The sequence below is a fragment of the Kryptolebias marmoratus genome, linkage group LG12, assembly GCF_001649575.2.
Source record: "Kryptolebias marmoratus isolate JLee-2015 linkage group LG12, ASM164957v2, whole genome shotgun sequence".
Lineage (NCBI taxonomy): Eukaryota > Metazoa > Chordata > Actinopteri > Cyprinodontiformes > Rivulidae > Kryptolebias > Kryptolebias marmoratus.
Genome location: NC_051441.1, coordinates 17,446,880 through 17,469,946, shown reverse-complemented (window position 1 = coordinate 17,469,946; position 23,067 = coordinate 17,446,880). Strand labels below are relative to the sequence as shown.

The following is a 23,067-nucleotide window of genomic DNA, read 5'->3' as shown; positions in this document are numbered from 1 at the left end:
GGTTAGAGTGCGGGGTTTTGATGTTTGTCTCTTTCTTACTGTTTATTCATTGTCACATGCTGTTTTTATTTTGTTTTTTAATTATGTAAAGCACCTTGAAATGCCTTGCTGCTGAAATGTGCTATACAAATAAAATTTGATTGATTGATTGATGGGTAAAACCGCTCTGCTTTGTCTGTTCAAAGGACGTTGTTCCAGAAGACCTGTGGTTTGTTTTGACGCAACTTAACAAACCTTAGTCATTCTGCCACGTTGTTTTTAGAGAAGAGGCTTTTTTTTCTTGCAAGTCATCCTAGTTCAGTCTTTTTCTAGTTGTTCTGTCATGAACTTTAACCTGCTGAGTGAGAATAACTTTTTTAATTATTATTATTACGTCTCTGAGCATTGCAGTCCGAGATGTTTCTTATTATGTCCTGATACTTAAAGCCCTACAACTGAAATAGGCTGGACTTTCTCTTTCCCATGACTGTATACATCACACTTCCTTGTGGTCGTTTTGCGTTCTTTGACATTGGTTTAATTTGTTTTTGCCTGTTTTCTCTCCTGTTATAGCTCTGATAGAACAGAAAGCAGCTCAGCCCCAGGTCTGGACTCCAGTCTCGGGTCCGGTTCAGACGGCTCAGCAGGCAGCGGCTCCGGTTACACCACCTACCTCCGTGCCCGGCTCCGCTCCTGCATCGGCCTCCACGCTCTCCCCTGTTAATCTCTTGCCTCAGACATCTCTAACTCCTCAGTCTCAAGCACAAGTCGTATCGGTGCAGCAGGTGACTCATATGCCCGTCTCAGCGGTGCAGGTTCACATGAAGGGACTCCCGGTCTCTTCTGTTGTGTCTGCCGTGAGACCCCCGCAGCCTCAGCTGCAGCCCCAAACACATACTCCGATTCGGCCCCAGGGTCAAACTCAAATCTGTGCACAGGTTCAGGTCCCGCCCTCTGGTCAAGTCCAGCAAATGTCGCACGTTCAAACCCAAGTGCAAGCTCACATTCAGCCCCAGGTCCGGGTTCAGTTTCAGCCCCGGGCACAAATTCAGCCTCAAACTCAACAGTCACCTCATGCCCAAGTACAACCCCTTACTCAGGTCCAATCCCCAACCCAAGCCCAGCCAAGGGTCCCGCCTCAGTACCACCCCCAGGTGCAAGCTTCGTTTCAAACACAGCCCCAGGCCCCGCAGCAGCCTCAGGTCCCGTCTCAGGCCCAAACTCCGCTTCAGCTACAGCCCCAAATCCAACCCCAGCTCCATCCGCAGGTCCAGCTTCAGCAGCAAAGCCCGATCCAAGCTCAGGCCTCGCAACAACCCCACGTTCACATTCAGTCACACGTTCAAGCCCAAGTCCAAACACAGCCCCAGTTTTCAGTCCAGTCACCCCAACCAACCCAAGTTCCACCACAGCTTCAGGCCCAAGCCCACGGCCAAGTCCAGGCGAAGCTCCAAGTCCAGTTCCAACCTCAGAACCAAACTCAGGTTCAAGCCCAGCCTCAGCTTCAGGTCCAGTCCCCAATCAGGCATCAGGTGATCACCGTTTCAGGCCTCCAGCAGCCGGTCCAGCTCCTGTCGGCCCTGCCGCCTCACGTGGCGGCCCAGATCCAAGCCCAGATCCAGGCTCAGGCCCAGCAGCAGGGCGGCGCCGTCCCCCAGCAAATCAAACTGCAGCTGCCCATCCAGATCCAGCAGACCGGCGGGCAAATTCAAGCCCACCAGATCCAGAACATGGTGACCATACAGGCGCCGGCAAACGTTCAGGAGCAGCTTCAGAGGATGCAGCAGCAGCAGCAGCAGCAACTACAGCAGCAGCAGCCGCCAAAGAAAAAGAAACATCACGAGGCTAAAAGGGAACCAAAAGAGCCGAATCTGCAGGTGGTTAGTCCCAAGGACGGCATCCAGAAACAGGTGCTAATCAAAAAAGCAGCGGCGATTGTTTTTTTACTGCAATTATTCTTTACATTTGAAGATATTAATTGAAAGTTTCATATGTCAGATGGGAGTGAAGCAGAATTCATCAGCAGAGCAGCAGAAACAAAGGAAGAGCCTGGCTGCAGCAGAGCGGGAGGAGAACCAGAGGTTGGAGTCTGATTATTCACAGAATCATATGTTAGACGTACCTGATTCTAAAGCTACAGCTTAAAGACTCTGTTCTCTGCTTTCAGATTGATTGTGTGCAACCAGGTGATGAAGTTCATCCTTGACAAGATCGAGAAGGACGAGAAGCAGGCGGCGAAGAAACGGAAGAAGGAGGAGGTGGTGGAGCAGAAGCGCTCCAAGCAGAACGCCACGAAGCTGACCGCGCTGCTGTACAAGCACAAAGAGCAGCTGAAGGCCGAAATCCTGAAAAAGAGGGCGCTGCTGGACAAAGAGCTGCAGCTGCAAGTCCAGGTGAGATCATTTGCCGTATTGAGGCGTCACGAGACTCGCGGAGGACGATCAGGTTTGCAGCCGGGCTGGCTTTGACCGGTGGAATTGCAGACGAGAGGCGGAGTCTGTGCTGCTGCGTTACGTTCGCTTGAGCTCATGCAGTTTGCCGACTTTAATGCTGAGGAAATGAAGTTTGAACGTCTCGTTGATCAGTCTCCGAGGAAAGGAGTCGATCAAACTCAGAATTAAGCAGCTTGTTGTCACCTCCCATCTGAGTTCACCGGAGTGAGCGACTTTTCTCTGTTGTGACAAGAGTAAAAAAAATGAAACGGAAAGGAGTTTCACTCTAACGTCCACGCCAGGCGGTTAACCTCCTGTCAGAGAACGTCACAGCTGCAGTGTCCGAATTTATTTTAGCCGTGTTATCTTTGTGTGTTTTGTCCTGTAGTTTGAAGGGGAAACATTAGCAGCTGTAGTTTGTAAGTCTTCATTGAAGATTTACTGAATTTATACAGGGCGCACTGTCAATGAAAAGTCCATTTTCGAACTTTTGTCATATATAAGACGCATCGTCTGCACCTCCCAATTTTTGTTACTTTGCGCTCCGTTCAGAATGGAGGATTTCGGTGCTCTAGCGGAGCTGGTTCGCCTGTATCAGCATTTCTATGATCCCTCTGTGAGAGATCAAAAAGATAATCAAACGGTTCAAAACTCCCAGAAGGATGCTGCACCGACGTAAGCGTGAAGTATAAACGCCTCCACCGCTCGCTCATGTCTACACGCCGTGTGCGACTCTAACTGAGCCTTAATGCTGCGAGCGCTGCAGCTTTGTAGTTAACCAAAGTCGTACTAAAACATCACGACTTCTTACATATATAAACGCGCCGGATTATAAGGCGCATGTTGTTTTTTGGGAAAATTGGAGGCTTTTAGGTGCGCCGTATAGACCGGAAAATACGGGACGATGTTTCAACGGCTTGTAGTAAAATGTGTTTTAAAAATCAGTCGGTTGAGTTTGTGACAAAATTTCATAAACTTACTGTTCAGATCTTCTCATTTCGTGAGCGGAGTGTGTCATTACGTCTAGTAGATGCATCCGAGGAAAGCTTTGGATGGTGTGTGGATGGTGAGAGACAAAAAGGCTGAAAAGGCGCCAGTAAATGTCCCGTGTTCTTCTCAGGAGGAGCTGAGGCGGGACTTGGCCCGGCTGCAGAGGGAAAAGGAGAAAGCCCGCGCCGCCATCGCCCAGGCCGCCGCGGCGACCATCAAGGCGGCCTCCTCCCACCTTCCCCACGCCGCGCACGCGCCGTCCCACAAGCGTAAGCGAGACGACGAGCGGGACAGGGACAAGAACCGAGACAGAGACCGGGACCGACACCACGACAAGAGCAAGAAACGGGACAGGGACAAGGACAAGGACAAGGACAAGGACAGAGACCGACACAAAGACAGAGAGAAGGACAAGGACAGGGAGCGGGAGAGGGAGCGGGACAAACATCGGGACAGAGAACGAGACAAAGACAAAGACAAAGAAAGGGACGGCGACCAGGAGCGAGACCCCAGCTTACTGAAACACAAGAAGAAGAAGAAGAAGCTGTCTTCTACCTCAAAGGATCACAAGAAGGACACCAAGCTGTACTGTATCTGCAAGACGCCCTACGACGAGTCAAAGTGAGCTCAGCCTCTTCCATTTCCTTCCGCGTTTCTTTCACCGCTTAACGGGAATGTAAACATTTTTTTTTGCCCCGCAGGTTTTACATCGGGTGCGACCTGTGCTCCAACTGGTTCCACGGCGCCTGCGTCGGCATCACGGAGAAGGAGGCCAAGAAGCTGGAGGACTTTGTGTGCAGCGACTGCAAACGCGGCCAGGAGGGAGCCGGCGCCGAGGAGCTGTACTGCATTTGCCGGACACCTTATGACGAATCACAGTAGGGCTTTTTTTTTTTTTTTTTTTTGCACATCTCGTATGCCCCCCCTAGCTCCGAGTCGAAGTCGGAACTTGTTTATTGATGAGCTGACGGCCCGTCCGACCCTCTCCCAACAGGTTTTACATCGGCTGCGACCGCTGCCAGAACTGGTACCACGGGCGCTGCGTGGGCATCCTGCAGAGCGAGGCCAATCACATCGACGTGTACGTCTGTCCGCAGTGTCAGTCGACGGAGGACGCCATGACGGTCCTGTCGCCGCTCACTGACAAAGACTACGAGGGCTTGAAAAGAATATTGCGCTCGTTACAGGTATGAGTCTTTGTGCAGCTCCGTGACAACAGCTCAGATATGAACTCATCATGTTTAGACGCTTGGATCTGTGGGAGTTGAGCTTCTGACACCTTGATGTGAACTCGGTTTGAAAAGAGCTGCTTATATAAAACCAATTACCACAGCCTGCATTTGTTTTCTTATACATATCCAAGATTTCTTCTAGTGACAGGATTTATACACCTTCGTCTCCTTCAGTCAGACGTTTTCATCCTTTATAATCAGTGTTTGTTGTTTTTTTATAATTTAACTGCGTTTTTTTCCACCTAAAACAGTGTCTAATCGTATGACAGGTTCAGAAGTTTGAACAGTTTGGGAAGAAACTCAAGTCAGATTTCATGAATTTATTGACAAAATGCAGTAAAAGTGTTTCAGTTCAACAAACGAGCAAAAAAATAAAGTAAGAAGGGTAAAGAAACGGTTCAATTTGTAAAGTTTGAGCTTTATTTTACAAAAAGATGAAGTTATTTCCTAAAATATAGTTTATTGTATTATGTCTGTATCCTGTTTGACTCACTGATGATGATGATGATGATGATGATGATACCCTGTGGTCTCTTATGTTGTTGTTTTTGTTTTTTTTCCTCTAAGTGGACCGTAACTTAATTCTTCAGTTTTTGGGATGCTGTTTTTCTTGCCTGCATTGTGGAAGTCAAAGAATATTCTGCCTGAAAAATAAATAAATAAATAAATTAGTCTGTGTTGATCCTGTTTGGACACACTGTCACGGTTTATATATGTATCTTCATTATTAGGCCAGTGTTCGTAGTTTTATACATACTTTTTTTATTTATTTGTGCACCTTTTTGTTTTGTTTTTTTTTTCAGTCTCACAAAATGGCCTGGCCGTTTCTTGAACCAGTGGATCCCCACGACGCCCCGGATTACTATCGTGTGATTAAAGAGCCGATGGGTAAGCCTCCGTCCTGTCTGGGTTTTATTTTTTTCCCCGTGTTTCCTGCGCCTCACCCTCATCCCTGCTCTGTCCCTCTCAGACTTCTCCACGATGGAGACCCGTTTGCAGAAGCGGCATTACCAGAAGCTGACGGAGTTCGTGGCCGACGTGACCAAAATCTTCGACAACTGCCGCTATTACAACCCCAACGACACGCCCTTCTTTCAGTGCGCCGAGGTGCTCGAAGCCTTCTTCGTGCAGAAACTGAAAGGCTTCAAAGCGAGCAGGTAAGCGCCGTCTGTGCTTCTCAGCTTTTTTGTTTCTTTCACGCATCTGTGGCCGCCTCTCACTTGGTGGCGTGTGTAGCTGTAGAAAGTGTTTTACCGTAGACCAGACGGTGTTTTCTCCGTGGTTCCGTGAAAGCTCGTGTCCATGCCGTGTCACATCTGTGTGTGTGTGTGTGTGTGTGTGTGTGTGTTCATCTGTGCTGCATGCCTTTTGATTTAAGCCATCCCATGTTCTTCTTTTCTTCCAGGTTGTCAGATTCTTAAGTTGGCCAGTCTAGCTGGAGTCTGGACTGGACGCTGAAGTCTCTAGCGATACTGACATGAAAGCTTTGTCTTTCCGAAACAGCAAAGAAAAGAAAAAAACAGAAAAGTGCTTTTTTTTTGTTGTTGTTGTTTTTTTGTTTTTTTTTTGTTTGATTTGAGGTTGTAATCACAGTTGACAGCAGAATGGCAGCCGTGTCGTGTCACCGTTTCTGTTGGGCCTTCACGATCAATCAGCGGAACCTGTTTGACTTTTAAACGCTTCACTTCCTAAGTTGTATTTATTTCTGTGTAAACGCCACAGTTGAATTGGACACGCTGAAATTGTCGACTAGAACACGAGAAGGTGCGTATTTTATGATGGAGCTATTTATGAGACGTTTTGTATGTTCCCTCACCCTCGTTTTTGACTTTGTTCGGATCTTCCAAGGTGGTTTGTCTTGAATGTACATATTTTTAAATCATGCACAGTTGGCTGTATTTGACTTTTAAACAATTATGAACCAGTCATTTTTAGATCGGTGACACTTTTGAGTTCCAAATGTACTGAAAGAGGGTGTCCTGTTTGTTAACGTAACCTCAGTTTGGAGTTGTGGAAGCTGTACTCACTAATAAAGACATTCCTGGTTAGTTGCACCAACATGGCTGCGGGACACCGGGTCGGTCCGTTTGCACCTTCTTGCTTGTTAGATCCTTTTTTTTTTGTTTGTTTTCTTGAGATGTAAAACTGTGAGGAGCTTTCAACTCTTCCCCTCTCTCCGCATCCTGTAGGTCTCATAACAACAAGCTTCAGTCCTCTGCAGCCTCTTAGAAAAGCATCGCACGTTGAGCAAAAACTCTTCAGGAGCTCTCAGATTTCCTTTTTTTTTTTTTTTTTTTTTTTACTATGTAAAAAAAGACATTCTTGGGCCATTCTCATCATGTCCGCTCTGATAGAAACTGAACGTCCGACATCTGAGCGTTCCTGACCATCGTGTATCAAGAGTTTTGTCTGAATTCAGACGTCACCGTGGAACTTTTTCTTCTTTTTTTTTTTTTGTTGTTTTTTTTTTTCATCCATTTCCACTAATTGTTTAGTCTGAAGTGGCATGAAAGACAGTTTTAAGTACTGAAGTACTAAATATTTGGACATCATTAGTCTTCTTGGTTAAACTCCTATATATCCTACTGAAGAAACAGTAATAAGCTATTGTAAATGATTTTATTTGCAGTAGTGACTGAGAAGGACAAAATGATGTTTGAAGGTTCCTGCCCTGTTTGTAAAAAAAGAAAAAAAAATAAGAAAAACAATTCATCAGATTTGGACTTGATTTCTTTTTTTTGTATTACAGCTGAAGAAATATTGATGTATATGAAACTTAAAACAGAAAAGACTGATTCCTTTTTTTCCTGTCTGTGTTTTTTTCTTTTCACAATAATGGAAAGCAAGAACATAAGCATTTTTCTTTTTACTTTATTTTTTTTTCATGTTTCAGTGACAATTTGAGCACAAAGCAGTCTTCATGAAAACAAGGTCTAGCATTCCTTTTAAAGTTAATGGCTCTGAGAGCCTGTTGAGGATGACTCTCAGCTACTACCACACCAAACTTCATCTGAACAGTACAACTAGGTTCAGGCCATTTCAGAAGGGTTTCTAAGATCAATTGGCTGTGGTTGAATTGGGTTGGGTTTAATAGTTAATCAATTGTAGATTACTTCCTGCTAGTTTCTTTAATATCCATCCAGTGTTGCGTGAAATATTTTGCTAACACAGTTGACGCCAACGGTAAATGCAGGAGTTTTTACTAAAGATGTCACACTTTGAGTGTGTTGTGGGTTTAAATCCTTGCTACTACCACAATAAATTTGAGCTAAATCTCTGTAAAGTTAAAAGGCAATTTTTTGCTGTCTGTGATAAGTAGACCAGAGCTGCAATCTTAAATTGGGTTGACTCTAAAGGCTAAATAAGTTCTACATCTATTAAATCTTTTTTAGATCCATAAACAAGAAAACTGAATATAATAAAGTTTAGTTTTTTTAAAAGAAGTGGCAAAAATAGTTTTATGCATGGCTGTCTTGCTGCGTGTATTTGTCAGATGTCGTTAAGAGTGAACTATACTCCAGTGTAGGACCACATCTCGCGATATTTCCGCGGACGCGCGTCACTTCCGGTGCGCTCCGTGTATTTTTTAAACGGACCAATGAACGCGGGCGTCAGGATGCTTTGACTCGAACAGCCCAATCAGAAGAGTTTGGTCTGGGAATTTAAAGGTCTGTGCGGCAGTTTTCTCTCCGTCACCGCTCCAGTTCGAGGGCCAGGTGAGTCGTTTGTCTGCTGTTATTCACAAATATCAGAAATTTTGCCTTTTTTTATTTAAATGCCTTTTTTCACGTGAAGTTTTGTCGTTTAGCCGACTAGCTAATTCAAACAGGAAGTTAGCTTACTTTAACGTCTTTTTTGCCAACTCTGAAGGCCACGAGGCAACTTAAAGAATAGACTGAACTTTGTCTTCGCAGGAATAATCCAAAAATAAAGGTTTTTTTATCAGCTATCAAAGCTTCATCTGTTCCCTGAAGATGTCTGAGAACGTCGCACGTCTGAACAAGTTTAAGAACAAAGGCAAAGATGCTAACGTGAGTTTTATCTGAACCTCCTTCCTCTCGGCTGCTTTGTTACGATAATTATTTGAAATAAATGGAGACTTGAGACTCGGTTGACTTATGAGTTAAGTTATTTAACGCAGGAGCTTCGACGCAGGAGGGTGGAGGTGAACGTGGAGCTTCGAAAAGCAAAGAAAGATGACCAGATGTTCAAGAAGAGGAATGTGTCTGCAGACCCGGATGAGGCCACTTCTCCTCTCCAGGAAAGGACCCAAAACTGTCAGGTAACACTTCTAAGGTTTTCAAGTACAGTTCTAATGAAGTGGTTTTTTTTCCCCCTAAATGTTTCCCCTTTACGTGACTCTTTGCAGGCTGCTCGGCAGTGGACGGTGGAGGAGATTGTTTCAGGAGTGAACAGTGTGAACCCTGAGACCCAGCTGCAGGCCACCCAGGCTGCACGGTAAGATGGCACCAAATCTTTTTATTATTATTATTTCTAACTTTAAAAAAATAATCTGTTTAACCATTGCCTTCTTCTCCTGCGTGCAGGAAACTGCTGTCCCGTGACAAACACCCTCCCATCGACCAGATGATCTGCGCCGGCCTGATCCCCAAGTTCGTGTCCTTCCTCGGCCTGACGGACTGCTCACCCATCCAGTTCGAGGCGTCCTGGGCCCTGACCAACATCGCCTCGGGCACGACCGAGCAGACTGCTGCTGTCGTGCAGGGCGGGGCCATCCCAGCCTTCGTCGCCCTGATCACGTCCACCCACCAGCACATCAGCGAGCAGGCGGTCTGGGCCCTGGGAAACATAGCCGGTAGGGTCGGGTTGGCATTTAGCTCGTGTTTTCTGAAAGACTAAAAGTGACCCCTTTTTCATTTTTATTCCCTTCCTCTTCAGGTGACGGGTCGGCTCTTAGAGACCTGGTGATTAAACACGGTGCTGTGGCACCTTTGCTCAGTTTGCTGGCGGTTCCTGACCTCACTGTATTCACTGTAAGTAAATTTGTCTGTCTGTCAGTAAAATATGTTATAAAGATCTTGAGATAGTGTGATGATGCACAAGACCTTAATTTAAAGCTGGCTATGCCTTCATTCAATCATTCATGTTCTCCTCAGCAGGTTTCTTGAAGTGGTCACATTTAGCCTCTAGGTGGCGCCCTAACTCAACAAAATGTTCCTCCATGTCAAACTGACACCTGCTCTCCTCTCACACTTGTTTTTTTTTTTTTTTTGCAGCCTGGCTATTTGAGAAATGTGACCTGGACTCTCTCAAACCTCTGCCGGAACAAGAACCCCTCCCCTCCGATGACCGCGATCCAACAGCTCCTTCCCTCTCTCATCCGCCTCCTGCACCACCACGACCTGGAGGTGTTGGCCGACGCGTGCTGGGCCGTTTCCTACCTGACGGACGGCTCCAACGACCGCATCGACGTGGTGGTCCAGACCGGCGTGATCCCTCGGCTGGTGAAGCTGCTCGGCTTTCAGGAGCTGTCTGTAGTTGTAAGTGAATTCTTCGTTTTTCAAATCCGCATGGCTGCAGTTTGCGTGATGTGTGTTCGACACTTCTTCTTCTTCTTCTTTCCGTCAGACTCCGGCGCTGCGTGCCATCGGCAACATCGTGACCGGCACAGACGAGCAGACTCAGGCCGTGCTCGACGCCGGGGCCCTGTCCGTGTTCCCACATCTGCTGCGCCACAAAAGGCCCAACATTCAGAAGGAGGCGGCCTGGACTCTGTCCAACATCACGGCGGGGAGGGACACTCAGATCCAGGAGGTCATCGACGCAGGCCTCGTTCCTTACATGGTCGATCTGCTCGTGCGAGTATGTCCTTGCGTTCGTGTCTCGCATAAAAAAAAATTAAAAATGTTACTTTAATTTCTCATTGGCTGTTTCTCTGCAGGGTGACTACAAAACTCAGAAAGAGGCTGTGTGGGCTGTTACAAACTTCACCAGCGGGGGCACTGTTCAGCAGGTGGTGGTCCTGGTTCAAGCCAACATCCTGGACCCTCTCCTCAACCTGCTCTCCTCGAAGGACAGCAAAACCGTCCTCGTCATCCTGGACGCAATAACCAACATCTTCTTGGTGAGGCCACGCTCAATGGATGCCCCTCCCACTCGACGTGACTCCGTCTCTGTGGCTCAACAGCTGTGAAATATTTCTGTCACTGTTTTTTGTCTTCAGGCTGGAGATAAAATTGGCGAGTCCGACAAGCTGAGTCTGATGATCGAAGAATGCGGCGGGCTGGATAAGATCGAGGCGCTGCAGTGTCACGAGAACGAGATGGTCTACAAAGCTGCTCTCAACCTGATCGAGAAGTACTTCTCTGAGGAGGTGGGCATGACATGAAGACGTTTTGAGCACTTTTTTTTTTTTTTTCCCTACTAATGTTTCTTTATGTGCACAGGGGGAGGAGGTGCCGTGTGTGGCACCCGAAGCTACCGAGGACGGTTTTGCTTTCCAGATCAGTGAAAACCAAAGCACTTTCAATTTCTAGATGACTCTTTTTCTATTTTTCTCCACTCTGTACTGTGACCTCATTCCTTCAGTCTGTCCCATGTTCATGTGGTTCCAATGTATCTGTTGTACATGCTGCTTTTAAATCCAAGAAAGTTTGTAAATAAAGTTGGTGAATCATGTTTGAATGATTAGGTTGACTACAAATTGTTAAACAACTGTCCTCAGTAGGGGTTCAGAGTATGTTAGCTACTGGGGGGGGGGAGTAAATGTCTGTAAAATATAATTATAGCCAGTTTTGTATTTTGGTCAGCAACAGTTCATTGGTAAAATGTAGCTTTTGTACGGGAAGCCAAATAAACTTTACCCACATTAGTATAATAAGTGTCTAGTCATGTAAAATGTTAAATTAATCATTTAAAATGGCGTTTGGTGCTTTTTTGCCCACATGAAGTGGACATTTAAATGAGCAAACACTAGCACGTTCTCCAGTTTGAGATATTCTGAACTCTGACAGGAGAATTTCTGTAGCCGATCCCTGAATTTAGTTGTAAACAAACGTGAGGAATATTTACTATTTTACTACACATTTTTTACAAATTAAACCCTGATGAGTTTGAGTTAAATTAACTCTAAAACAATGACATTCAGTTTATTTATATAGCACCAAGGCACTGTACAAAATCATTTACATACTTGATAAAAAGCCAATTAGTAAAAGCTATCTAAGGAAGCCAGCAGATTGAGTTGAATATTCACTTCTGAGAAGTGCTCTGTTAGGAAAATATGGAACAATGAGAAATTTAATAAATAGACAGCTTGTTTTTTGAGAGCTTTGTCTGATTTTTGAGCTGTAGGATTTTAAACTCTGTTCTGTATTTGTGATAATTGTGTGGATCACTTCGGAGACGAGAAGTTTCTAATTTTATTGATTATTACGCAGGTGGAGGAAAGCGGTCCTGGTAACATTTTTAACATGGGGGGTTTATAGATAACAACTCTAACAAAACAAGCATTTAATTAGTCTGAGGCATAAAAATTCAAATTTAATAGCATTGGGAGAACTTGTCAGCTGTCCAGGCTTTAAGCTGTGGTGAAATGGTGGCCCGGGACTCTACATATTTTAGCTACGGCCCTGTTAAAACTCCTAAATGTTGAGCTCAAATAAACACACACACACACACACCTGTGAATCTGAGTGTGAATCCCGCCACATGTCGGAGAAATGCCCCCCCCCCCTCCCCCCGGAGGAGAGTGCTGTCGTCACCGGTCAGCTCCTGCAGCTGGACCTGCCCCGGAGGAGGCTCCGGCTCCCCCCCTTCCCTGCTCCCCCCGCTCCGCTCCGCTCCGCACTCCCAACTCCGGAGGAGCCGAGGGGAGGACTCAGTCCGAGGCGGGCGGAGAGGCTGCTCTCTCCGGAGACGGTGTGGAGATAAACACCGCGACACCTCCGCGGCGTTTCAACCGAGCGCCGAGGCGAAGTCTTTAGCTTTATTTGCTTTTTTTTTTAATATACATATAAAGTAAATACAATTAGCTGCAGAACCGCACGCGCCCTTCTTCTCCCCCTTTTTCTCCCTCCTTTTTATTTTATTTTTCGCATTTATGAGCGACCGCTACTGTGGCAGTTCACATCCGGGCCACAATGCTTTGACTCCATTATTGTCTAAAACTGCCGGAGAGGTTGATTAAACCTTATTTTTTGGGTGGGGAGGGTGGGGGACCTCCGAACGACACGTTCTCTCGGCGCTGGCAGAGTTTGGATCCGGAGATGTCTAACCAAGGAGCTCGGCGGAACGGACCCGTGAAGCTGCGACTAACAGGTAGCTAGCGCCGCTTTAAATCCCCCCTCCGGTCCCCGCACACTGAAGCTAGGCGGGCTGGGTGTATTTGCTGGATGACAGCACTTCTCACGGGCCGCGGAGTTGCCTTACCGCCTCTTGTTTCCACATTTTATTAAACAACAGTTCAGAATATTAGTTGCCTTTACAAATATATATATTTAATTTATTTATTATTTTGTGGGGAAACCCGGTAGACAATTCAGATATTCTTGGAAGTAGTCTGAGCCCAGCCGATTGTCGCCACCACCAGCCGCAAGGAGGGTTTCGGAGCCGGAGGGAGGCGCACGCTGCTGTTATGTCTGCTCTGACTTAATGAAAATAATAATAATAATAATATTTTTATGACACACGGGACTTTGCAAGTCCAGTCAACCCGTACAGAAGTGTCTACTCGGGATAGGAGAGCAGCGGCTCTTAAAGTTGGCTAAGCTAGCTTGACGTTAGCCGTAATCGGTCCTTTTTTATAATTATTATTTCAGAACAAGCCTGGCTTGACATGAGGCTGTCCCCCCCCCGCCTCCGAGCAGTGTCCCGGCAGACAGCTGCCTCCTTTGTTTGTTGTTATTGTTGTCGGAGCGGGTCGGCAGTGAAAACGTGTTCCCGCAGTCCCGCCTGAAGCTCACCGAGCCCGGCTGATAATCCAGCATAAATACGGGTTTCCCCCTCCTCGATTAGGCAGTTTGTTGGAAAAGCAGCTTTCCTGCTGGCAGGTCTGTGTGGACATCACACACACACACACTGTTTGATTTGTGTCCTTTCAACACAAACAGGTTTACATGAGAGTGTTTTGACTGGGGAAGGTGGCGGGGTCAGACAGCTGCCCTGTTTTTTAAAATCTGCGACCCGGTTCTGGCTCTGGTTCCGGGGCCAAAGCAAACATTTCTGCTGCTGCTGGTGGCCGTGTTTGTTTGTCTGGACATGGCCAAGGACAGCAGGCTCTGCCGTGTTTGTTTCTGATGAAAATTGTTTGGATTGAAGAGCTGTGTACTCTGCTCTGAAGAGGCACTGGATGGCTGGGGCAGATCACTTTTAGGCTGCTTTTCTTTAAAAAAAAAAACAACAACATTGAAGTGATGAAGGCATTAATTTGTTTTAGCATACATTTCTTTGGCTTTATTTCACCCCAGTGACAGTCCTCAGGAACATGCCACCCTTATAATTTATTTTTATTCCAAACTTTTTATGTTTGGCTTAGCTTTTTAATATCTTAACTATGGACCGGGCCTGCAAATTAGCCACTGACTGGGAGCTCATGTGCAGGAAAACCTCATGTGTCTGCCTGTTAGCAAAATATGACGAAGCACTCAGGATTTTAATCACACCTTCTGAAAGTTACCTTTGGAGTTGACCTCATTCAAGATGGCTGCCACCATCAACTGACCTTAGAAACCCCCTCAAACAATGGCTATAACTGAGCCAATTTTACAGATATTGAGCTACAAGTTTGTGTGGTGGTGGCGGAGAGTGATTTCCAACATATCCTCTGAGTGCTACTGATTGGAAAAAGGTCTTTGCTTGAAACTGTTGGGGTCACGAACCATTGGACGGATCCTAATTAAAGTAGTCATCAAATGCTTCATCTTCAGCTGATTAACCTTCTTATTTAAGATGGCTGCTGCAGAAAATTGATGTCTGTGAGCAGCAGTTTTACAGATACTGAGCTCAAATTTGACGTGGTAGTAGCTGAGAGTCGTCCGTAACACATACTCACGAGTGAAAATATATTTCAGCATCATTTTTAAGGTTTGATCAGATCGGTTATAACTCTGTCATTTCTCAACATAAGATGGGGGGGGTATCCCTTCAACTGCATCTACTGTACAGCTGATCGCTCTGACGTTACATCTTACGTCCCACTGAGGCATGAATTGCACCGTGAAGGCACGGCTCGTTGCTCTGTGCGATCGTTCATAAAGTTTTTTTTCTTTGTCGTACCTCCATGCTACCATAAGTGCGACTTGGAGCTCCTTCTAATGTGATTAAGACTTTGCAGAAACGAGAACACGTCCCTCCGGTTTCTCTGAAGTGAAATCAGAACCGTGAAAGGGGGCAGATGTGCTCGAGAATAATAGACGAGACAAATAAACAGGAAGGCTAATAAACAAGCTGCCGGGACTCAGATTGTGGAGGTCGATTGTCTCAGCGGCGAGCTCGCATGTGACCCGCTCCGGCATATGGTTTGCTCATCTGCATTCCTTGGCGCGACGCGGAGCGATCTCAGTGGGATTCCCTTAAAATCCTCCGTCCCCGTTCCCGCCTCCTCCTGTCTTGAGTCACTCCCGTTTCTTTCCGACCCTCGGACCCAGGCACGTTTCCCCTCCTACCCGTAAACCGACTGAGCTGCCCCTCGTGTCCGCTGCAGTCTGCGGCTCGGCCCGGCTCGGCTGTCTTTTCATCCAGCAGATCGACGGCCCTGCAGCTGGAAGATATTTTGGATGCAAAGTTCTTGCCGGAAGATGACTGACGGTCGAATGGGGCGCAGATGCCGCTCAAGACGTTGCAACAAAGAGCCCCCCCCCCCCCCCCNCCCGTGCTTCACACTGCTCCACTGTTTAGCTCAGAGCAAAGGCTCTAGTTTTATTTTTAAAGTGATAATATTTTTGCCCGTATCTGTTAGTCTGTAGCATTAGCACTAGACATAGTTTAATGAAACTCTTGAACTTTAGAAGTCAACCCAGTTGAAGACAGCCTCCACAGCTACGTGACCTTAAAAAACACACAACATAAAGGTTCTAACTCTGTCAGTTTTTAAGTTATTGAGCTGAAACTCGGCGCAGCCCTCCTCAATACGTCCTCTGAGCGCTGACAGATCTCGCCTCACGTTCCACCAAAACGGCGATACAGCTTTACGATCAAAATAGAACGTCTAAAAAGTGTTTTCTCTGCCTCTTCTTCTAACCGGGGGTCTTTGGATGCTTGTTGGTTAACTGAAGAAGACTTCCCCTCAGCTGGGCGCAGATGGATGGGAGGGGGAGGCACAGAACCTGACGATCAACAAAGGTTTCATGTGGTTGGTGCTGGCTCTCTCGGAGCATTCATGTGGTCGCAGTCGGAGCCCTTTTTCTTCTAACGGAGCGGCTGTATGGAAGCCATTTGACTTCATCTGGTTGTTCAGACAGGATGCGTTGTAAAGACGCACTGATTAGTTCCACGTGGTGACTCTCCCAGCCCCGACGCAGACGTGCGTTTTGAGAAGATATTTCCTTCCCTTTTTAATTTCTTTTTTTTCTGAAGAAGGATAAAGCGAACGACGAAGAAGACGAGGTTCGGGTAAAATGTTGACAGGAGTGTCAACGAGCACTTTTAGCTTACGGTTTGTAAACATTCGCCTCCCGTCATTTAAAATGGCCCCCATCAATGAACTGTCCAGCTCCTGTTGGTTTAGCTGCTCTCCGGTGACGACGGAGCGTTCTGCGTTGGCCGTGCCCCTCGCACGCCGCCAGCAACCGCAGCCTCTGAGAAAGGAAGTGCTGCCCAGACCCAAACGCTTTGTCCGAACGTCACCCCTGACAGGTGGGGGGGCGGAATCTCCCCCCCCCCCCATTTTGAGGTCCACTCTGACTAATAAAAGGAGAACTATATTTGTGTTATCCAGCAGGGCTCGAGTTGTGTGAGCTCATTATGTCACCGTGTGACGTCAGCACTTTCCAACAGCTGCTTTGTTGCATTAATTTGAAAACCAACAACATCTTCCTGTGCGCTCGGACTGCATCACATTTGGTGTCTGGATGAGAAGAGAAGACCACCTTTTTTATGAAAAATATTCCACCTGGGCCCGCTGATATCTTGAGGGGCACTTGTCAGTTTGCGCTGGGGTTCATATAGAAGATCTAGAAAAAAAGGAATAATTCAAATAATTTCATAAAAAGTATGAAAGACTCCAGTGTAGCAGCCTGATTACAGCCTACCTAAATGAATGTAATGGTAGTTTATGCCACCCTTTACTCTTATACATCTACAACTGAATAACTTCACTCATATGACACTAATTAATGTAGTGTCAGCCATATTGTGGTTCTGTGGCAACTGAATCATGTGGACTTCAGACATTATGTCTGATATCATATTTTATGTGTTGTTACGCACAAGCGTCTTTGTTTTCAGCTTGGAAAGTGAAATAAAGCATGTTTTTCGAGCTATATTTCCATCTCGGATTACTTTTGGAATTTTTGGACAACAGCTTACCCTATGTTCAGTGAGTGTTTGGACATTATCAGGAATATTTTGTGTTTTCAAGGAGAGGTGGATGTTTATTCCTCTGAAGCCATTCTTTATAATCGTCTTGAGTTTAAGGGCTTTTAGCTTTCTTGGCTACCAAGAGGGTTATTTGGTGTGCAACAGATAGTTTCTTGTGCTTGAGAAGAAGCACCTTTATTAATAAAATCCCCTCACTGTTGGCACACTACCATTATTTTGTGGTTATATTGGTGTCATGTTACAACCAGGAGCTGGTGGGAACTTTACAAAACATCATAAAGCTATTTTATGTTTGTATACTTTACCAGGTATTTAAATATTTAATAAGCATTACTCATTTCTAATATAAACTCTTATTTAAATGGTCACAACTGATAATGTCAGCGGTACGTTGGCTGGGATTTAGGCTCCTCACTCAGTTAATATAAATGCATTAATGCATCAGTTTGAATTAAACCTTTAATAGAGTCATCTTCGTGCCAGTTGCCATTAAGGAAATTTGACTTGCTGTGTCGTCAACAGCCTCGCCGTGCTAATGCATAAAAACATAGAAGCCACGGCACCAGTTCCATACCTTTAATAACGCACTAAGTGCTTCTCAGTGAGGTTGAGAAGCGCAGTTCCTGGACGACGGACGGTCCTCAAAGTACAAACACGTTTCAGATACAACACGTGAGTGTGGATCGGACTTACTGCTTGCGTTTATTGCAACTATAAAGGTTTGATCTTTACTAAAAATACCTGACTAGGCTCTGTTGTTAAAGTGGCGACGCATTTCTCGTCTTATCCGTTGCTTTTTACGTGGTCGTTGTCCTGGAAGCACTGGATATTTACGGTTCTCAAAGAATTCAAATCTTCCTTTCAGTCTGTCTGAGATCCTGATTTACACACATTTGTTGGTTTGTGCTTTTCTTGTCTTTTTCATCCGTTTTATTGAGAAGTGCTGCTCCTCCTGGGGTGGTTTGGGAAAGTTGACCCGTTAACCAGCGCGGTTAATGGGTCAGAATTAGATTAGTGGTGAATGTGAGGGGAGGGACCTGAACGGGCTCGTCTCCCATCACTTCTGCCTGCATATTTACATTATACACCACCTCACAACTCACCCCTGTCCCTAATTCCTGCCTATGTCCTCAGTTAGAAATCGCTTTGAAGTCTTGATTCTTTTTTTTTTTGTTTTTTTTTCGTTCAGAAATGTCGATGTGCATTCGTAGTTTTTATCTGTCCCGACGAAGATAAGCTGACCGGTGCCAGAAACTGGACAGTTTTAAGTAGAAATATGGACCATATAATTGCTGGATTGTTTTTAATCGGCCGATCTTGACCATCATTGATTAATTAATTATCAAGTAGAAAAATGAAAATGCTTTAGCAGCTGCTACAGCCAGCTCCCTGTAGCCCGCAATTTAGTCTTTTAAAGAAAGGATGTTCTTCTATATGTATTTTTAGGTGTACAAGTTCCTATAGAAGTGGTTAAATACGTGTTTAGTTAAATAAAGCAGTTATTGTTATATTTTGCTCAATGAAAAATATATGTTGGGTAAAAATAATTTTATAAAAATGGTGTTGTATGTCAGCCATCCGCTGCCCTGATTTCTAAAGATCAGCATCGGCCACAGAAAACTCCTCGATCGACCTAAGATTTCCTTGCTCGATTGATGACCTCATATAAACACATATGACCTCAATAAACGTTCATTTACCTCACAGTTTTTATGACAAAGACGCAACACTTAAACAGGCAAGCCTTGGCTGCATTTATCATTCCTCTTACTGTCATTTGTTTGCTATCATTCTCATCAATAGTGCAAAAATTTCCTCTAAAGTCAGTAAAATAGATGTCTCAGGCTTGAAAATTCAGTTCCACGGGTTAAAAAAAACTCAAAGACCAAGAACAGAGAGGTCCAAATTTAGCAGCAGCAGGTAGAAATGAGAAGTGAACCAGCTTCGTTGCCACTGTTAACTGAATGGTTTAGTGAGATCAGATCAGGACGAGCTCAGAGAAGATGATAAAGCTCGATTGTCCCGAGGAAGTAAAAAGTCATCCCAAGGGAGGGCGTTCGATTTGTCTCTTGGTCTGCCGTTTGACGCTGCGAGTCGTCCCTCTGCCTGAATCGAACCTCAGTCTGGGTCACAGCTACCCTCCACGTGTCCCTGACTGCCTCCGTCCTTCAGCACGGCGTCCCGGTGTCCTGCTCTGAAGACTCGACCAGGTTTGTGTGTGTCAGTGACCCACAGTCCGGGCTCAAACTCGTGATCTCAGCCTCTAGTGCCATGGGACGGTCTTGCCCGAGCCTTTGTCCCGAGGATACCTACACGACCGGCTGTGTGTCCCAATGCTAGACTAAATGCACGTAGCTGTGCAGACTTCTTGCATCGCGTCCTGCCCCCTTTCCAGCTGTGGAACCGAACGGCCAGTCCAGGGAGAAGTCTGGGCGCAAATCTTCAATAAACAGAATAATGATGCCTGTCACTGCTGTGGTGAGGAATAAAACTCCGTTGGTAAGATTCTAAACATGTCAAAGTTTCAGTCCTCTCGGAGGTTTCATAAACTTGCAAACCGGTAAAATAAAACAAGTTTGTTTATTTGCTAAAAACGCATTTGTGGTTTGAGGTTTTATATTAAAGTTGTGAGCTTGTGGAGGAGTTTTTTGTTGTTTTTTTTTTCCCCCTGGCAGTTTCCACTTTTGATTTGTGATTTGGAAGTGCAAACGAGGAAGGAGCGGGTTTGCTGAACGCCACGGGTCATTTCACCTTCTGTAGAAGCGGAGCAGTAGGTGGCCAGGAGGTTTCAGCTCGGCGGAGGTCCATTACAAAATGACCTCCGACCAACTTCGCGCAGATCGGAGGGTCTCTCACGCCACAGGACGCCAGCAGCTGACTGGAAGACGTCTGTCTGCGCCTCAGCCTGATGTTTTGAGCTCCCCTCGGTCCTTCGAGGACACGAGATCAGAAGAGCGATGTTTGTATTAACGCCAGATCACATTTCAAATGGCATCCCTGCTGCAGTTGGACTTTTAAAAAGTCCACTACACATGCACAAAACCCCAATATTTAGATCTTTTTCTTCTTCATGAACCTCTCTTACTGTCTATCCAGTCTGCTATCGGTTTCCTTTTGAGGACGGCTTTGATGATGCGCAGCTGTGTGGTTGATCAAAGTCGCGGTTTGCCCCTCAGGAAGTCGATAATGAAACTTATCTGCAGAGCAAACCAAAACTAGGAGTGCCCGATGATTCAGCTCTCAGGCAGACGATGCAGACAGCCACGCGGTTTAACATCCTTTCTGTTAGCGATACAATTTGGCACTAGATGTGAGTTTCGACTGCGGTGGCGATTTTTTTTTTTTTCGGGGAACGGTGACGTTTTTACAACCTGGCTATTACGACTCGAGCGTTGGTTTATGAGTGACTAAAATAACGCTCTGTGTGGATCACTCATCCAAAAATTAAATTTTTTTTTTTACTCTTTCAAATCAGAACTAAACGCTTCAGTTTCTGACAAATGATGGCGTTAAAGCTGACACATAAACACAACAGTAAAGCTATTTAATTCAGCATTAGGTTGTGTTTTTTTGATGAAGGAACCGCTTTATTAAGCTAGTTAATGTTGACAGAATGTGCTTTCAGACCGCAAAAGCACTGCAGGTGTAGCCGATCGTAGTCCTTAGAACCATGTTTCTCGGTTTGTTTTGTTTGTTTTTTTTAGCTCTTGACTCAGCGTAGGCTCTTCCTCGTCTGAAAAGGTTTTCTTGAGTGGCGTAAAGGTGATGTGATTGGTTCATTTATAAACACGTGTCGTTTGCTGTGACAGGGATGGGCATTCCAAGTAAAAACACTCTAATAATTCATCGGTAATTCTTTGATTTTTTTTCAAATATTCGACTCATTCCACCCCCACCTGCTTTGTCTCGCTCCTCTGGTCCTGCACCACCTCTCTCTCCGCTCTCCAGCCTCCGCTACAAACATGGACCCAACTTGCGGCGACCAATTGTCCGTTTCGTGTTTTTGTAAAGCGCGGACAGGGACGCACCCGTTCTGACCGTGAAGCTGTAAAGCCGAGCTCTCTGACCATCGTTTCTACTTTGTAGGAAGATGCTGGGATGCTCCAGGTTGTTTCTCTTTTCCTTTTTTTGTTTTAGTTAAAAAAAAAAAAAAAACAGCACTCCAACTGGAAAAAGCACTGTTAGGAAACAATTTTGTTGTGTCACTACCAAGTAGAAGTGTAAAAGCAAAACATAATTCTTCCAAGTTTTCCCATTTTAACAAAATCCCTGCCCATTCCAAACCCTCAGAGAGCCCTCATGGCTGTTTAGTCCAAAATACCTAATTGCTATTAGCAAATACTTCAGGTTACAAAGGAGAACAATGAAGCAAACTAACGTTTGCTCAGCTGTGGTGCAGCACCTTCATTTGGGGTTATGTCATAAGAGTTATTCTGATTCTGAAATGTCTTCCTAGTCCAGTACATTCACTGGCAGAGCGGACCGTAGACGATGGGAAAATGTGGCTGGGCGGTTGTGATGTAACACAGATGAAGTTGTAAAATCATTTTTAGGAATTAAAACCACAGAGGAAACTGGCAGAGAGGTGAGGGAGGGTGGGGGCGGGGGTGGGCACCGAAGTGCACGCCGGTTTAACGGGACAGCGCTGTCCTCCCCTTCACCTCCATCACTGCAGCTCCTCTTCTCTCCTCCATTACATCAGAGACGGCAAAAAAGCCAAAAATGCCTCCGCGCGGCTCGTGGCGTTCGAGCGGCCGTGGCGCTGTGGAAAACCCCCATCCCCACCCCCCACCCACCTGGATGTCTCTCTGTCATTGTGTCACAGAGTGGAAAGACAGGGTGATGTACGAGCGCGCGAGGAGGAACAGCAATGCCACTGAAAACTGCCGTTGTGGCATAGTTTTCCACTTTTTTTCCTACTTTTTTGGAGGGGAAATGGGAGAGGAGGACTTCTTCTGTTATGCAATTCCAGCGGAGCGCGTCGCAGAGGGAAAAGGTGACGTGAGACGGATGAAATGTTCTCGAGCTAACGGCGCTGCCAGCCTCTTTCCTCTCACGTGTGTGGATGTGTGTGGCGTGGTTTCCCATGTTGTTGAACAAGTTTTTTTTTGTTGTTGTTGTTTTTTTTTTCCTTTCCAGCAATATAAGCTCTCTGTCTCAGTCTGTGGACTTTTATTGCACATCTTGATCCCTCCTCTGTGTTTAAAGACAGGTTTGGTTGGTGTGCAGCCTGACATCTTGTATCACAGATTATTAGGTTACTCTGGTTATGATGTTTTTATTTGTAGGACTCATTCAGACTTGTGTATCAAATGGCCCCTTCCTTTATTAAGCTCTAAGATTAGATTAGGCTTTGCAGCTGATAGAAAACTCAGTTTCACCGCCATTGCTCCTGATTATAAAGTTTCTGACCATATTTGGGCGCCCAAACATTCAGGCTACTGTCACACGGGTCTGCGTTTTGCCACATGTTTTGAAATTCTTTGTACAAGGGTCCAAATGTGAAGAAATTAGGTGTATTAGCTGTAAAAAGCCAAGTCTGGGGATGCATATGAGGTAGTGTAATGTATGTATTGGGGTGAAGGGTACTACAGCGTGACCATGGCGTTGCAATAGGGGAACGGTCTCATCGTTTCAGCTGGTGTGACATTTTTTTCCGTTAAAGTTGCTGCAGCGTATCGACGGCGTTCACCAGCCTTCTCGTCTCAAAGAGCGCGTAGTATTGTCCAAGTTGCGGTCGTCTTGTCTGCTCTCAACCCTCCAAGTAAAGTTCAAACCGAACCCCCCACAGTGACAGTAACCTTATCTGGTTCCATGTCTGTCCTCAACCAGTACCAATGTCTGTCTGTCTGTCTGTCTGTCTGTCTGTCTGTCTGTCTGTCTGTCTGTCTGTCTGTCTGTCTGTCTGTCTGTCTGTCTGTCTGTCTCCCTCCCTC

At 45.7% G+C, this 23,067-nt stretch overlaps 3 protein-coding genes across 6 annotated transcripts in view; all 3 read left to right on the top strand.

The window, feature by feature from the left end:
* Window positions 1-6,885, top strand: part of bptf (bromodomain PHD finger transcription factor) — a 24,302-nt gene extending 17,417 nt beyond the window's left edge. For 3 of the 4 annotated variants that reach the window (XM_017416583.3, XM_017416582.3, XM_037978809.1), the window contains 9 exons: window positions 553-1,889; window positions 1,978-2,060; window positions 2,147-2,372; window positions 3,532-4,022; window positions 4,103-4,279; window positions 4,396-4,588; window positions 5,437-5,521; window positions 5,604-5,790; window positions 6,823-6,885. In XM_017416583.3, coding sequence (XP_017272072.1) covers window positions 553-1,889; window positions 1,978-2,060; window positions 2,147-2,372; window positions 3,532-4,022; window positions 4,103-4,279; window positions 4,396-4,588; window positions 5,437-5,521; window positions 5,604-5,790; window positions 6,823-6,862 — 2,819 coding nt within the window. In that variant the 3' untranslated portion in view covers window positions 6,863-6,885. Of the gene's footprint in view, window positions 1-552; window positions 1,890-1,977; window positions 2,061-2,146; window positions 2,373-3,531; window positions 4,023-4,102; window positions 4,280-4,395; window positions 4,589-5,436; window positions 5,522-5,603; window positions 5,791-6,038; window positions 6,730-6,822 lie in introns of those variants that run through there. The other variant, XM_017416584.3, reaches the window with a different exon arrangement.
* Window positions 6,886-8,218: 1,333 nt separating this feature from the next.
* kpna2 (karyopherin alpha 2 (RAG cohort 1, importin alpha 1)) lies at window positions 8,219-11,278 on the top strand. Its single transcript, XM_017416614.3, has 11 exons — window positions 8,219-8,349; window positions 8,548-8,664; window positions 8,775-8,915; window positions 9,003-9,091; window positions 9,181-9,449; window positions 9,533-9,627; window positions 9,871-10,134; window positions 10,223-10,456; window positions 10,536-10,718; window positions 10,818-10,967; window positions 11,041-11,278. Exons 2-11 carry the CDS (start codon window positions 8,608-8,610, stop codon window positions 11,128-11,130), a joined length of 1,572 nt encoding a protein of 523 aa, XP_017272103.1. The 5' UTR covers window positions 8,219-8,349; window positions 8,548-8,607; the 3' UTR covers window positions 11,131-11,278.
* A 1,174-nt stretch (window positions 11,279-12,452) lies between these two features.
* The window catches only part of smurf2 (SMAD specific E3 ubiquitin protein ligase 2), a 53,467-nt gene continuing 42,852 nt past the window's right edge, over window positions 12,453-23,067 (top strand). The window contains exon 1 of the mRNA XM_017416600.3: window positions 12,453-12,913. Coding sequence (XP_017272089.1) covers window positions 12,862-12,913 — 52 coding nt within the window. The 5' untranslated portion in view covers window positions 12,453-12,861. The remainder of the gene's footprint in view (window positions 12,914-23,067) is intronic.